At 40.9% G+C, this 16,352-nt stretch overlaps 1 protein-coding gene across 1 annotated transcript in view; it reads right to left on the bottom strand.

Annotated features, from left to right (window-relative positions):
• Positions 1-3,707: 3,707 nt before the first annotated feature.
• UBAC2 (UBA domain containing 2) overlaps positions 3,708-16,352 on the bottom strand; it is a 348,299-nt gene continuing 335,654 nt past the window's right edge. The window contains exons 10-11 of the mRNA XM_077482972.1: positions 14,988-15,092; positions 3,708-8,524 (exon numbers count right to left, since the gene is read on the bottom strand). Coding sequence (XP_077339098.1) covers positions 8,417-8,524; positions 14,988-15,092 — 213 coding nt within the window. The 3' untranslated portion in view covers positions 3,708-8,416. The remainder of the gene's footprint in view (positions 8,525-14,987; positions 15,093-16,352) is intronic.

The following is a 16,352-nucleotide window of genomic DNA, read 5'->3' on the forward strand; positions in this document are numbered from 1 at the left end:
GAGACAGAGGATATTCCAGAGGCAGGCTGATGGTCAAACACAGGTATCAGTCCGTGAGACAAAGGATATTCCAGAGGCAGGCCGAGGGTCAAACACAGGTATCAGTCCGTTAGACAAAGGATATTCCAGAGGCAGGCCGAGGGTCAAACACAGGTAACAGTCCGTGAGCCAGCAAGGCTAAGTGCAGAAAGTCCGTTTAAACAAGCCAGGGGTCAGATCAGGAGAGAATCAGAGTGGTCTTCAAGCAAGCCGGGTCACAACAGGAAGTGGTCAACAGGAACAGGAAACAGGAACACAGGTGAGCTGAGGAGACAAACCAGCAAAGACACAGAGCACATTGATGCCTTTTATAGGACTGTCAGGCCAATCAGGTAAGGCCCATAGCCGTGTGTATAGGTTTGCACATGCGTGTACGACATTGTATCGTATCACGCATATGCATGCGTCGTTGTGCCGCTCTTCCCCGCAGGCGCACGGGGAAGTGCCGACATTAAAGTCTGGTGATTCTCTGACAGAATGCAGTAATTAAAAAATAAAATAAAAAATCAACTCCAAAGAAGGATGATCACAGAGCACAGCACTTTTCTAAACAGAGGACACAGCAGAGGATTTTCCCTTTCAGACACACACCAAAAAAAAATAAAAAATCTGACTAAGTTTACAACTAAGGGTGCATTCACACCTGCAAAAGCAATGGGAGGCTGCTGGCTCTCGCAGCTAATCTCTTATGTGGCAATAACATTTAAGTGATCGCCACGTGAGAGATTACTCACATTGCTTTCAATAGGGCTGCCTCTCTCTGCTAATCACGGGACACCAGCATTGCACTGACTTTAAGGCCCCTTTCACACCAGTGCAACTTGTCATGCGATTTGACAGATCAAAGTTGCATGACAAGTCACACCCTATTCCTGGCTATGGATCAGTTTAAATCGGTGTACTGACTTTAAAAAAAAAAATGTTTTGACAATGTCATATGCAATTTGCATTGACATCTGTGCATGAAGTCACACAGATGTTGGCAAGCTGCACATGAAATCACACTGGTCGGCGGGTTTGTAAAATACCACTGAAGTAGCGCAATTTCAAAGCCACGTTCGGTTGGAAACAGGGCTTGAGGTGTGTGTTTATGTGTATAAATTTTACTGGAAACAGGAATCTGAAGGATGACTCATTGTACTAACTCTTTGAGGTGTATGCATGAAGTTATATTACTAAGCTCAGTAAACAGGCTTTTTATTAGCAGGAGGCAAGGACAAACTTCAAAATGTGACAAGTAGAATAATGATCTATTTGCTGGCTAGAAAGACAGTACATCATATTTATATGCAATGTTTCATATTTGACTTCAAAATGTTTTAATCCTTTTTCCTGAAAATAATAAAGAAAATATGTATAACCAAATCTACTGTACATTCCCTTTATAGAATGAAAATTTCTATGGCCCACCTGAAGTGTCTATGCAAATGGCAAGTTTCTTGTTTGGTTGCATAGGTATAGGCATTCCCCTCACCCCTTATCCCACTGCCTTGTTGGGTAGATACAGGGATTACCACCTATATATCACACTGAGGAGGGCGGGCGGACTCATAGAAGATGTTCACAAGTCTGTTTTTGGATTGTTTAAATTGAAAGCAAATTTAAAAAAAAGTAGACTGTGGGTTTATATTTATTGATTTCAACTGTATGGTCAGGGTGAAAAAGTTCTGATTGTTTACAATTATGAAGGAAAGGCTTAACAAAAAAAATGGATCCTAACACACTTACAAATCCGTTCAGATTGTGTCTAAAGTGATTTAAATGTCAAAATGAATAAGGACTGAAAACCCTTGTAAAACAAATGTGTGGCTGGCAAATACAAGAAATTCAAATTTCTAACGAACATTTAGAATGGACATGATTAAAACTACTGCCTTACTAACACAGAGTACAGAAGTAAACCACACCTCAACTTAAAGGGTAAGTTCACCTTTAAAGAAAAAGGTGAACTTACACAGGACCAGCTCCTCACTCCCCTCCACCCCCCCCCCCCCCGGCCCCACTGACCTGGACCGTGGCAATCTCCCATTCTGAGCCCCGGTATATCCGTGTCAGGAGTCCGGGGATTAGAAATCCCCTTGGCATCCACAATTCTTCTTCCCAGCTGACAGGACGGGCTATGCGGATTCTGATTGGAATTAGAATGCTCTGAAACGTCCCCCTGATGGTGGATATACCAAGGCTCAAAACGGGAGATTGCCACAGTCCAGGTCAGTGGGACCCGGTCCTTTGTAATTTTACCTTACAGGTTTTTCTGGAAAGGTAAACTTACACTTTAACTACTTCAGCCCTGGAAGAATTTACCCCCTTCCTGACCAGAGCAGTTTTTGCGTTTCGGCACTACGTCGCTTTAACTGACAATTGCGCAGGCGTGCGACATTGCTCCCAAACAAAATTGACGTCCTTTTATTCCCACAAATAGAACTTTCTTTTGGTGGTATTTGATCACCCCTGTGGTTTTTATTTTTTGCGCTATAAACAAAAAAGAGCCTACATTTAAAAAAAAAAAAAAACAATATTTCTTATTTTTGCTATAATAAATATCCCCCAAAAATATATATAAAAAATGTTTCCCCCTCAGTTTAGGCCGATATGTGTTCTACATATTTTTGGTAAAAAAAAAAAAATCACAATAAGTGATTATTGATTGGTTTGTGCAAAAGTTATAGCGTTTACAAAATAGGGGATAGTTTTATCGCATTTTTATTAATAATTTATTTATTTTTAAATGGCGGCGATCAGTGATTTTTATCATGACTGCGACATTATCGGACATTTTTGGGACCATTGTCATTTATATAGCAATCAATGCTATACAAATGCACTGATTCCTGTGTAAATGTCACTGGCTGTGAAGGGGTTAACCACTAGGTGGCAGTGTAGAGGTTAAGTGTGTCATAGGTGCATGTTTCTAACTGTGGGGGGGGGCGTGGCTGTGTATGACACGTCACTGATCTCTGCTCCGATCACAGGGAGTAGAGATCAGTGACACTGTCACTAGGCAGAATGGGGAGATGATACATTAGCATCTCTCCATTCTTCCTCCCCGTGAGGCGATTGCGGGTATCCCCACGGCAATCGAATCCGTGGGACCCGCGACCCAACTCATGGAGCTTGCTGCGGGCGTGCGTTATTCTGCTTGTACAAGCCCTTCTGCCGACGTATATCAGCGCGAGGTGGTCGGCAAGCGGTTAAAGTGCATCTAACTATATACATTACTATTACTATAAAGCAGTGGTGCTCAACCTGTGGCCCTCCATCTACATAACGGAAACCATATTCACACAGTTACCATATATACGTCTCTAGATTTCCCAATACTCACGCAGATACTTTGCCCACTAATGGGTCACATGAACTAAAAAAAAAAAAAAAAAACGAACAATGAGGATGAAAGGTTAAATCTTTCAAGCACCTCCCACTAACATTTTTTGCACCAGATGGTTTCGTAATTCCAGGAAACAAGGTAGAATTATACATGGATGATAATGAAGTAACCACGAAGGCCAACTACAATAATATCAATGTCTTACAGAGCTCCTGTTAAAAAAAAAAAAAAAAAAAAATGTTCAAACTACCCAAAGAATGCAGTTTTGTTGCTTGATGTCAGTTAGCAGTTTTGTTGCTGACTACCTAAATCAGTTTTTAAGAGAAAAACTTCCAGTGAATAAGAAGACCAATACTAAAGATATTTATTAGGAAAAACTTGGTGGCCTTGTTTTACCAGTTGTTTTCCAAGTGGTAGCAAACATATTATACACCAAAAGGAACAGATATTGCTTATCACATTAATACATAGTAATTGGTGCGTTAATATGCACATACATTCATCTCTTCTCTGTTCCCTTTTTTTGTGTTTGTGGCAAAACAATAGGTATAGAATGACTTGAGATCACTGATCTCTAATATACAACTATATTTTTTAAAACACATTAGCTCTTTTATTAAATCCAAGAAAATCAAGCATTTTTGCATATAGAACCCTTACTTTTACCTTTTGTTTCCCTGTGCTTTGAGAGCCATCACCTCATTTGCAATCTGCACTATTGTTTTTATAGTCTTTTGTCTATTATGTCTCTTCTACAGGAAGTTCTGTTTCAATTATATTTTGTTATCAGCATTTTATTTTTTATTTTTATTTATCTAAAAAGAACATTAAAAGATATTAAAAGGACAGACACTAACATTCTGTGATTTAGTACCTGAGGATTTGACAGATTCAAGGAGGGCCGGGGCTAGCAATGGCAATATAATCTCTGGGAATCACTACTGTAGCTGGGCATTGTCAAATGCAACTGACCTCAGTGTTGCCCAAATACAGCTATTGAAAGTGGTTGTAAACCCTTACAAACCACTTTGACCTACAGGTAAGCCTAGATTAAGGCTTACCTGTAGGTCCAAGAAATATCTCCTAAACCTACACGGTTTAGGAGATATTTGCCAAAACACAGGCACCGCTGTCTACGGTACATGCGCTGTAGACATCGGCGCACTGAGCGCACCGCTGTCAACAGCGATATGCCGCGAGTGGCGGCTCCTGCGCGGGAGTGACGTCATTGCGGCTTCGTCGAATGACAGCGCCGGAGCAGCGAGACCCACCAAGAAGATGGAGGCTCCGTACACAAGGGGACAGTGGTGACTTCTCTGGCTCCTGTGTCAGGTAAGTGACACATAATGGACTACTCTATGCGGTGCATAGTAGTCCATTATGCTTTACCTTTTGCAGGGAATCAAAAGAGGAAGTAAACCCATCAGGGTTTACTCCCTCTTGAATGCAAAATGCAGCAAAAGGCTGCGGTGGATTTGTTCGGCCTGCAATGCAATGTATCCCATTAGGGCCTGGTATGTTAAAAGAAATGGAATGCAAAGCAGGTCAAACACAACTTCAGAACTGTCATCCACACTGCACCATCAACGTAAATGTGAATTTGTTCACTTGTATTAGATGTGAATTTTAAACACAGGAGAATGATGCCCATCTGTCTACATGGGCCATAAGAAAGGTCTGTTGTCTAGGCTGATCATTTTCAGGTGAAGTCACGTTGTTCTCCAGTGAAAGTGAAAAAATAAGCAGGCACCTAAATTCACAGCTCACACACAATGGTGGGATAGAACAATGGTTGTTTAAAGCGACCTTGTAAGGTTAAAAATTATTCAGCTGAAAATTCAATGCAAGAAAAACATTTTTACTCGCTCTCTGGTGGCCTGTGTCTCCTACCTTCTCTCCATTGCAGTGCTGCAGCCTTTGTTAAAGTGGACCTTTACTTTCTTCTGCTACATCCGTCCACTCCACCCCTTCTTCCGCCTCTCAATGACATCAGAAAGAGCATGGCAGCATGGGAGAGAGCTGTGGCCGGGTATAACGGGATATCAGCGTGAAATTGCTGGATCCGCTGGATGGGTCAGTATCTAAAATCTGCTAATACAACCTTAAGGTAAGGGGGAGTGATATAAAAAAAAAAAAAAATGGGGGTGGGGCGCAAATTCGCTTTAAAACTTTTCATATTTCAGGGAGCAGGTTGCCTATGTCCTCCACTGTACACTATGGTTTACATCCTCTGACCTTCCCAACCTAATCACTAGAGAACCATCCAGAGACATAGAATTAGGAGGATGGAACTCTATTACACAGAGGAGAACTCCCCATAACTAATGAATGCCAAGGAGTGTTATATAGGTTGCAGCACTTGAATTGTGGAAGGGCAGGAGACACAGGAAGGCAGGGAAGACTTTTTTCTTGGATTATTTGGTTAGCATGGCGAGGGGTTAAAACACCCATTAGGTTTTTATTGCCGTCTGTGTAACCACTGGGGAAAACTGCCCCCTCTATTTGTTTTGCTCACTAATTATATATTTTAAATTGTCAGCACCGCAGGAGGATATATCAGTCAAAGAAGAAATTAGGGTTAGAGTAAGTTTCTTTGGGACAGGAAGTGAAGGACAATTTCTATAATGGAACACAGAATGCAAAAGAAATGAAAACTTGACAAGGGTTTTAACCATTCACTATTATCTCCAAACTAAAAGATATACAGTGCCTTGAAAAAGTATTCATACCCCTTGAAATTTTCCCAATTTTTTGTCATGTTACAACCAAATGTAAATGTATTTTATTGGGATTTTATGTGATAGACCAACACAAAGTGGCACAGAATTGTGAAGTGGAAGGAAAATGATAAATAGTTTACAAATACATAGTTAAAAAGTGTGGCGTGCATTTGTATTCAGCCCCCTTTACTCCGATACCCCTAACTAAAATCTTGTGGAACCAATTGCCTTTGGAAGTCACCTAATTAGTAAATAGAGTCCAATCTGTGTGTAATTTAATCTCGGTATAAGTACATCTGTTTTGTGAAGCCCTCTGAGGTTTGTTAGAAAACCTTAGTGAACAAAAAGCATCCCGAAGGCTAAGGAACACACCAGACAGGTCAGGGATAAAGTTGTAGAGAAGTTTAAAGCAAAAAATACCAAGCTTTGGACATCTCACAGAGCACTGTTCAATCCATCATCTGAACATGGAAAGGGCATAGCACAACTGAAAACCTACCAAGACATGGGCGTCCACAAAAACAGACAAGCCAGACAAGGAGAGCATTAATCAGAGAAGCAGCCAAGAGGCCTATGGTAACTCTGGAGGAGCTGCAGAGATCCACAGCTCAGGTGGGAAAATCTGGACAATTATTAGTCATGCACTCCCCAAATCTGGCCTTTATGGAAGAGTGGCAAGAAAGCCATTGTTGAAAGAAAGCCATAAGAAGTCCTGTTTAAAGTTTGCAAGAAGCCATGTGGGGGACACAGCAAACATGTGGAAGAAGATACTCTGGTCATATAAGACCAACATTTAACTTTTTGGCCTAAAAGCAAAACACAAAATGTATGGTGGAAAACTTAACACTGCACATCACCCTGAACAAACCTTCAGATGCAAATATGGTGGTGGCAGCATCATGTGGTGGGGATGAGTTTCTTCAGCAGGGACAGGGAAGCTGATCAGAGTTGATGGGAAGATGGATGGAGGCAAGTACAGGGCAATCTTAGAAGAAAACCTGTTGGAGTCTGCAAAAGACTTGAAACTGGGGCACAGGTCCACCTTCCAGCAGGACAATGACCCTAAACATACAGCCAGAGCTACAATTGAATGGTTTTGATCAAAGCATATTCATGTTAGAATTGCCCAGTCAAAGTCCAGACCTAAATCCAATTGAGAATCTGTGGCAAGACTTGAAAATTGCTGTTCACAGACACTCTCCATCCAATCTGACAGAGCTTGAGCTATTTTGCAAAGAAGAATGGGCAACATCTGTAGATGTGCAAAGCTGGTAGAGACATCCCCAAAAGGACTTGCAACTGTAATTGCAGTGAAAGGTGGCTCTACAAAGTATTGACTCGGGGGGCGGGGGGCTGCATACAAATGCATGCCACACATTTCACATATTTATTTGTACAGCATTTTGAAAAGCATTTATCATTTTGCTTCCACTTCACAATTATGTGCCACTTTGTGTTGGTCTATCACATAAAATCCCAATAAAATACATTTAAGTTTTTGGTTGTAACATGACAAAATGTGGACAATTTCCAGGGGTGTGAATACTTTTTCAAGGCACTGTACTTCAAGAGAGCACTGGGTGACAAAATGTCCTTTGGCAGCGATACTGATTTATATAGGCTGCTGTACAAGATCTAATCATTCCTGAAGATAAACAAAAAACTAAATTACATAATCACATTGGAAGCTTCTCCTAGTATAATCATATTTACATTTTTAGAAAATAGAGGTCCATACAGTATTTATTATAACATTTGACCATACCTACTCAGCTTTTTCATGCACTTCAGCATCATCATAGCCTAATCTTACATGGCAGTCATTTTTCTTAGCTTTTCAATCATTTTCCAGTAATACAAAGACAATACATTTCCTACGTCCTGAAAATGTACATTGAATAGATCATCTAGAAAAAAAAACATTCTTTATGCAAACAACACATTGTAGCTACTTTACTGTGGGAGAAAAGCATGTTCAGTGAGCTTAGTGAATACTGGGAAGCTGTGCTCACTTCTATCATCCAATTTTGTGCCTAACTGGGTATTTTTTGCATAGAGAATTTTCACCACATTCACTAAGGTGAGTGAAAAATTCACTTTGCAAATTGAACAGGCTTTAATCAATTAGCCATAATACGTACATAAAAATCTTGTTAAAACATTACTATTTCAGTATAATTAAATAACTGTCCTGCTTTGCACAATGTCATGTGGTAGGTTTTCAGAGCGTTTAAAAATACATCAACCACTTTTTCCAAGTGAAATACATATAAAAAGAATCTTTGGATAGAACACGAGCAGAAAATAATATTGCAAATTTCCCTGAACATCATCGCTGTAATAAAAAATTGGTAGCCAAGTTGACATCATTGTTTGAAGCCCTTAGCGCAGTTAAGACATCAGCTCTGGAGAATCCCATCTCCATCAGTTGAGCAACCTGCAATGGTATAAAAAAAAGACATCTGATCAGCCTATGTATTTTTACATGTTTATTTATTCTGAACTCATCCTAAACACTGTGAAATAAATCTCAATCTGCGCAATCTAAATAAAAGTATTTTATAGAATAATTAATTTAAATAAAAAATAGCTGCTATCACTAACCTCTCCCTCCCACAGGCTTTCAGATATTGGAGAGAAAGGGACAGACCAGTGTACCAGGCAGCCAATAGCGCTGCTCTTCTTAGTGGGAGGGCGTGACTGCTAAGTTGCTCTGCCTTCCATCACCTCCTTAGCCAATTAAATTACCCAGTCCACCACATTTGACCAGAAGATGCTAGTGGTCAGAGCAGGGTGGGATGGAGAGGATCTGACATACCCGAGTATGAATGAGGCTCAGGCTCACTGGTAATGCCGACTGCAGAAGTCTAATCATCAGTGTGTTCTCCCATTCTGTGTGTAGAGTAGGCAATGTCACACTGATTGAGGGATAACTTCCTCTCCATCTTCTCACACTGCTTCTTATTTCTGTTTTTATTTACACTGCACACAGTATGAGTGGATGATGATTAGATGTTTGGAAGACGCTGCAACTTCAGCTGTTTCTATAGAGCCATTTGTGCCAGAGTCCCTTGTCAGCCATCCACAATTTGTTTGACTTCTTCCTTGTTATCTTTGAAGGAATTAACTGGTCAGGCTGGGAGCTTCACAGACCTGTTAACCATTTACTTTCCTCCTGTGCTTGAGAATTGACTGTTAGTAAAGGTTTTTTTTTTGGCACTTTGTTATATCTTGTTAACTCCCGTTTACACCTAGTGCAGTGATCAATTTTCATTTTTTTTCAGTTTTTCTACACTGGTCACTGCTAGGAAACACTTCTACAATGTCTGCAGTCTCTGACCATCTCCTGTATCATGTCTGCAGTCTCTGACCATCTCCTGTACTATGTCTGCAGTCTCTGATCGTCTCCTATAGTACGTTATGCAGTCTCTGATCCTCTCCTGTAATAAGTTTTGCAGTCTGTAACCCTCTCATGTATTACATTTTGCAGACACTGACCCTCTCCTGTTGTACCATGTGCAGTCTCTGACCCTCTCCTGTAGTACATTTTGCAGTCTCTGCAAAGGTTGCACTTGCAATCGGGCCCTAGTGTTCCGCCACTGTGGCCACTGCCGCCACCATTATATTTTTTTGTAAAAATTACAGGGATTAGATGGTCTTGCAGAAGCGATTAGATGGCCTTGCAGTCACCAAGACCACGTCTACAGTCAGCAAAGAGGTCATAAATTTAAACAACAGCATTTGTGACACTATAAGGTATGCTGAAGAGAAATTGCAGCTTAAAGGCTCCAGACCTGTTTAAAACACCTGCCTTATACGATCTTGCAGGTGCTGGCTCTGCTCAAATTAGGAAGGAAGGAAGGAAGGAAAAATCCTGGATGGCCGCACTTCGCTGGAGGCATCTTTATTGAAAGATTAAAATCCAAAAACAGTTATATCTGAAGCATAGAAAACAGGGAAAAATAGCTGCGTTAGCTGTTTTTCCTTGTTTTCTATGTTTCAGATATGACTGTTCTTAGATTTTAATCTTTCAATAAAGATGCTTTTAGTGGTGTGCAGCCGTCCAGGATTTTTCCTTCCTTCCACTATAACAGAGGTCATCAACCCTGTCCTCAGGGCCCACTAACAGGCCAGGTTTGCAAGATAACTGAAATACATCACAGGTGATATCATTTGCTGCTCAGTGATTGCCGTATTCTAGTCTGCATCTCCCCCAGGTAATACATAAAACCTGGCTTGTTAGTGGGCCCTGAGGACAGGGTTGATGACCACTGCACTATAACATATGTCACTGGTTCCCTGAAAGTGGGTAAGAAGTATGTACTGAAGTCAGAGGGTTAAACATATTATCACATGAAAGGCCCCTCTGTCCTTTAAAAAGCAAACATAATTTTGATAGGCTACAAAACCATTTCATCTTGAAATTAAAAAGTTTTTTTGTTATTAAGAGGGCAAAACTAGCAGAAAAGCTTCTACTTTAATTATTGTTAATGTTAGGCCCTTGTCACCATAGAAATTCTGTCAACATAACAAACTGGCTGCGACAGACGTTAAGGAAACACTTATATTCATCGATGTAGTATAAGTGCTTTCTATGTGGTAGTTGGCCAGGAGTGGGGGCTACCTGTGTGCCATTGTTCTACAGCTAATTATTCACACCTGACTTGACATGGCATGATTTTATTTATTTTTTCTTTATTTAATAGGTGTGCTACAGCCACAAGACTGCATATTCTGTGAATTTACTAACAAAAAAATTGCTTTAGGGACAATCAAAAGGTGGTTATACACCCCCTGGGGAATTAAATGAACTGAATAACGTAACCTGTTACATAAGTTGAAAGAACTATCCGGTCAAGTCATTCTGAAACTAACCACGCATACACAGAGAATCTCTGTCCTCTGAGAGTAACTAGAGTCATGGGGGGATATCTAATGCTAACAGGGGTGCGTGCACACCTATTATCAAGTATGAGAGGAAGAGAAACCCAAGAAAGGGAGAAAAAAAGATGCAAGGAAGGGGGAACAGGGTGGGAGGGAGTTGGAGAGAAACCTCCCAAAGAGCAAGAAACCTCCATACCAATCAGGCAGTAGAAATTGCAGGTAAGGGCTAAAAGTTATGCATATTGGAGAAATTCAGAGAATGGCAAAAGATCCCAATAAAACCATCAGTCCTTATGTTCCTCTGACTTATTGGGGAGAGAAGGTGTAAGATCCTCTATCCGTTCAATGTTGCCCACTCTCTACTGTTGGTGCCGCCTGTTGCCTCCACTGGCACGGAATGCAAAACTGCAGCTGGATCATCATCCAAAGAAATATCCATAAATTTGTGTACAAGTTGAAGGACCGGCTTCCAAAAAAGTTTGGAGCTTGGGGAATTCCCAAAAGATATGTAGGATGGTGCCCCTATGCAGGCCACAGAGCCAGCAGTGATCCGATTGATTAGGGAATAGCTTGGTAAAAACAGACGGAGTCTTGGTGTGATTATTTTGTAGGTAGTTTCCCGATACTTACTGCAGAGAGGACTTTTTCAGAAAACAAAGTATGTGCTCCTTTTGGGGGTTGGGGAAGGTAATGCACAGATCTCTCTACCACTCCACCAAAAAGAGTGGGTCCGAGGTGGCATAGGGATCCAAGAGAGTTTTGTAAGTTGAGGAAAGGAAACTCTGAATTGGGCCTTCTCCCAAACAGAGCTCTTCAATGGAATGAACCTTCCTGGGGAAGAGCGCCACTTTGTGCAGCAAACCGAGAAAGTGCAAAAGCTGTATAACCTTCTAATGATCTAATGCAAGGGGGTATGTCCAGTAAGAAGGGTCAAGGTGCTAATCTATCCAGAAGGCTGTAAGGAAATAGATTCCCGTAACAACCCCTATGGAGTCTGAGTAGAAAGTCGGATCGGTTAGGCTGGGTGTGAACCCCAGATGTCCAACAATTGGTGTTATAGGGGAAGGGAAATAATTCAAAGAGGATAAGCAAAAGAACCAGGGGATTTCTACAAGAGTGAGACCAATCAACGAGTGAGTATCCAAAAAGGCACCCTGCATTTTCCCTGCCCAGGGAAGGCCAGTGAGTGATGCCCCAGTAGCATCTTGCTTCTGCACTGCCCAGAGTATCAGGTCACCATGGCGACACCAGTCAACTACCCGGGTCAGATGTACCACTGTAGTACCAGCCTGGATCTGGGAAACCTATTCCACCCCTAAGGAACTGTATATAGCCCTTAAAGACAAAGGAGACAGATTCGGGGAAGGGTAAAGGAACATTTCTGCAGAATTGAAGGATACACTGAGCACAGTGGGCTCCATCAGCGGAAAATGGAATAAGTTTCCAACCACCAGCCAAACTGGGCGATTGGGGGAGAAGGGCCTTAGCCAGGGAGGAGACCAAAAACACAATGGCCACTCTGACAGAGTTCCAGCATTTCTCTGTGGAGAGAGGAGAACCTTCTAGAAGAACAACCATCTCTGCAGCACTCCACCAATCAGGCTTGTTTGGTAGAGTGGCCAGATGGAAGGCATATGACAGCCTGCCTGGAGTGTGCAAAAGGCACCTGAAGTTCTCTCAGACCATGAAAAAATGAAATTCTGATGAAACAAAGATTGAACTCTTTGGCCTGCATGACAAGTGTTATGTATGAAGGAAACTAGGCACCTCTCATCTCCTAGCCAATACCATCCCTACAGTGAAGCATGGTGGAGGCAGCATCATGTTGTGGGGATGTTTTTCAATGGCAGGAACTGGGAGACTCGTTGGGATAGAGGGAAAGATGAATGCAGCAAAGTACAGAGACATCCTTGATGAAAACCTGCTCCAGAGCAATCTGGACCTCAGACTGGGGTGAAGATTCATCTTCCAACAGGACAATGACCCTAAGCACACGGCCAAGATAACAAAGGAGTGGCTTTGGGACAACTATGTGAACGTCTGAGTGGCCCAGCCAGAGTCCAGCCTTAAATCCGATTGAACATCACCGGTGAGATCTGAAAATGGCTGTGCACTGATGCTCCCCATCCAACCTGATAGAGCTTGAGAGGTCAAGCAAAGAAGAATGGGAGAAACTGCCCAAAAATCGGTATGCCACAAGCTTGTAGAATCATACTCAAAAAGACTTGAGGCTGTAGTTGGTGCTTCAACAAAGTATTGAGCCAAGGCTGTGAATACTTATGTACATGTGATTTTTTTCATTTTTAATACATTTGCAAAGATTTTAAACTTTTTAATAATGCATAAAATTATAAAGATGCTTCAACAGTATGATAGTGGATAGGTCATATAAATATTAAAAAATGGACGTACTCCCGAAAATACTTTACATTTTTCAGACAGTTCCGATATTTCCCTTAAAATATGTCCTTAGTTCTTTACATAAAGCTACTGGGAGTTTTATATGGACAGGTAAAACTGCCAGGATTAGCAGGGAAGTCCTAACTAGGTTAAAAGGAGAGGGGGGTATGGCCCTTTCAGACCTTCCAGTTTACCTTAAAGCAGTGTTATTGGCCAGGATTGTGGACTGGTTTCACAATAAGGAAAGTAAACAATGGGTGAAACTAGAGGAGGAGATTGTGGACATCAAACTGAAAGCATTGCTATGGATAAAAAAAGAAAACAGGCCCCTCAGGGAAGAGATGCCGTTTCTGGTTATGTCAACATTGAAGGTATTGGATGGTTTGATGAAGAGGGGAATAGGATCCACTTATGTGGGCCCAATGACACCCCTCTTCTGTAATCCTGAATTTCTAAAGGCAAAAGAAGCTATGACCTTCCTGAAATGGCATAGAAGGGAAGACACAAGGATTATACAGACAATGGAGGGCAGTAGACTTCCACTAATAGAAACCCTGGGAAGAGAGCATGAAAAGAAGTGGATACAATACAGGCAACTCCAAAAATCTATAACTACCCTTAAGAAAATGGGGACACTGGATAGAGCACCAACTCTATTAGAACTATTATTTTTGCAAGAGCAGAAACCAGTGCATAATCTATCTAATGTATATAAATAACTAATTTCTAATAGTAAAGAAACAGAGCTGAGCTATATAAAAAAATGGGAAAAAGAATTAGGGATAGTTATACCCATAATCAAGTGGGATAAAGCAATTACATTAACACATAAGATGTAATTCTCTAGTAGGCAACAAGAAAGAAATGACAAATTATTAGTGAGGTGGTATAGATGTCCAAAGGATATGCAAAGAATTAATACAGAGAATGAAGACACCTGTTGGAGGTGTCATAGGGAGGTAGGTACAATGTCACACATATGGTATTTTTGCCCAGAGATTCTGAAGTTTTGGAAGAAAATATATAAAATATACTGAGACATGACACAAATTAATTTACAACCAGATAAATTGATTTCTATATTGTCTATGATCCCGGGATCAATTAAAAAAATAAAGAAAAGTATATTAAAATACTTTTTAACAGCGGTGCGAATGATCATAGCAAGAAAATGGAAAAAGAAAGTAGCACCCTCAATAGAGGAATGGATAGTAGAGATGGACGAGATGTATTTCCTGAAGGAGAGAATTTTGAATGAAAAAGGACTAAGAAGGCAGATAGTGGCAACATGGCAGAAGTGGGAAGAATACAAAGTAGCATCATCGTTACTATTAGTAATTTAGGATGATAACCCAACATAGATGGAGGAGAGAGATATGGAGGAGAAGAGGTTTGGATTAAAGTCAGGGGGAGGGGGGTGGTTCTTTTTTTTTTTTTAGTTGTTGTTGAGTGGCTGTTTGTAGTGGGATAGGGTGAATGAATGTGATAGGTAAAGTCAATTAGAAGGGTTACAAATCTAATAAATGGAATTGAGATAATACTGGGTATGGAAATGTAACGAATACTGTATGTTTAACAAAACTATATGCAATCCTGCAATTTAAATAAGCTTTTACCTGTTCCTCAGGAGCCGGAGGAGGAGGTGCCTGTGGTTCTGCTTGATTTACTACCTGTCGTTGCCGTAATGGTGGAAATAAGCGATTCCAAGCAAACATTCCTCCCTGTGTTAACAAAAACACCATTATTTATCTCCGTTCATGCTTTTAACAGAGGCCAACGAATTATGTGCCAAACCCAAAGGGTCAATCAATGTGGATAATTACTTTATAATACACCAAAAAGAGGAAATCGTGGACATACATAAAAAGGGAATTGTCAGCTTATCTCTCTGGTATTTCGCATAGCAGTAATGAATCTAGAGCAGGGGTCTCCAAACTTTCTAAACAAAGGGCCAGTTTACTATCCTTCAGACTTTAGGGGGGCCGGACTGTGAGAGTAGAAATTGTCCTGGGGGCAGTGGGAGTAAACAATTCATCTTTGGTGTTGGGGGGAGGAATAGCAGCCTGTTAGTATCAGTCGGAGGAACAGTATCCCATCAGTGGTATCTTTGTGAGGAACAGTGTCCCATTATTGGGAGAAATATCTCATCATTGGTGTCAGCAGAAGAAATAGTTTCCTATCATTGATATTAGTGGGAGGAACATTTCCCCATTGTTGGTATCAGTGGAAAGAATAGTGCCCCGTCATTGACATCAGTGGGAGGAATAGTGCTCCATCATTGGTGTCAATTGGGGAAATAGTGTCCTGTTGTTAATGTCAGTAGCAGGAATTATGCCCCACTGTCGTATCAGTGGGAGGAAAAGTTTTCCAAGGGCCAGGAAAAAAATGAGCAAAGGGCCGCATTTGGAGATCACTGATCTAGAGTGTTTGACCCCTGGGTCTGCCACATTACTAAGTGGTTAAAAGTAAAAAAGGTATTTTTTTCAGCATTTTACATTTATGTGAATTAACCCAAGTGACTTCAGATTTGTAAAAGGTATACTTGGGTGAAGGCAGTTTTTGTTCATTCATATAGGTATTGTAAGCAAATACTAAACGTAAGTGGGATTTGCACTTCAATAAAGTGGTTCTAAAGGCTGGACATTTTTTAACATAACCACTTGATCTCCTAAAGTTTTTATCCCCTTCATGACCAGGCCATTTTCGAGATACGGCACTATTTTACTTTGCGACGCTGTACCCAAATACATTTTTGTCCCCTTTTTCCCACAAATAGAGCTGCTTTCTTTTTTTCTTTTTTAAAAGACAATTTTGAAAAATAAAATATTTTTTACTTTCTGATATAAAACATACCCAAAAAAAAAATCCCAATAAGCGTATATTGATTGGTTTGCATAAAAGTTATAGTTTATACTTGCTTGAGTCCTCTCTTGACCCAACACTGAGCCCAAGTGCAGCAGCGCTGCTCTCACTTCCTAGGG

This window comes from Lithobates pipiens, unplaced genomic scaffold, assembly GCF_037356315.1.
Source record: "Lithobates pipiens isolate NorthernLeopardFrog02 unplaced genomic scaffold, aLitPip1_a1.2 Scaffold_16, whole genome shotgun sequence".
In the NCBI taxonomy this organism is placed as follows: domain Eukaryota; kingdom Metazoa; phylum Chordata; class Amphibia; order Anura; family Ranidae; genus Lithobates; species Lithobates pipiens.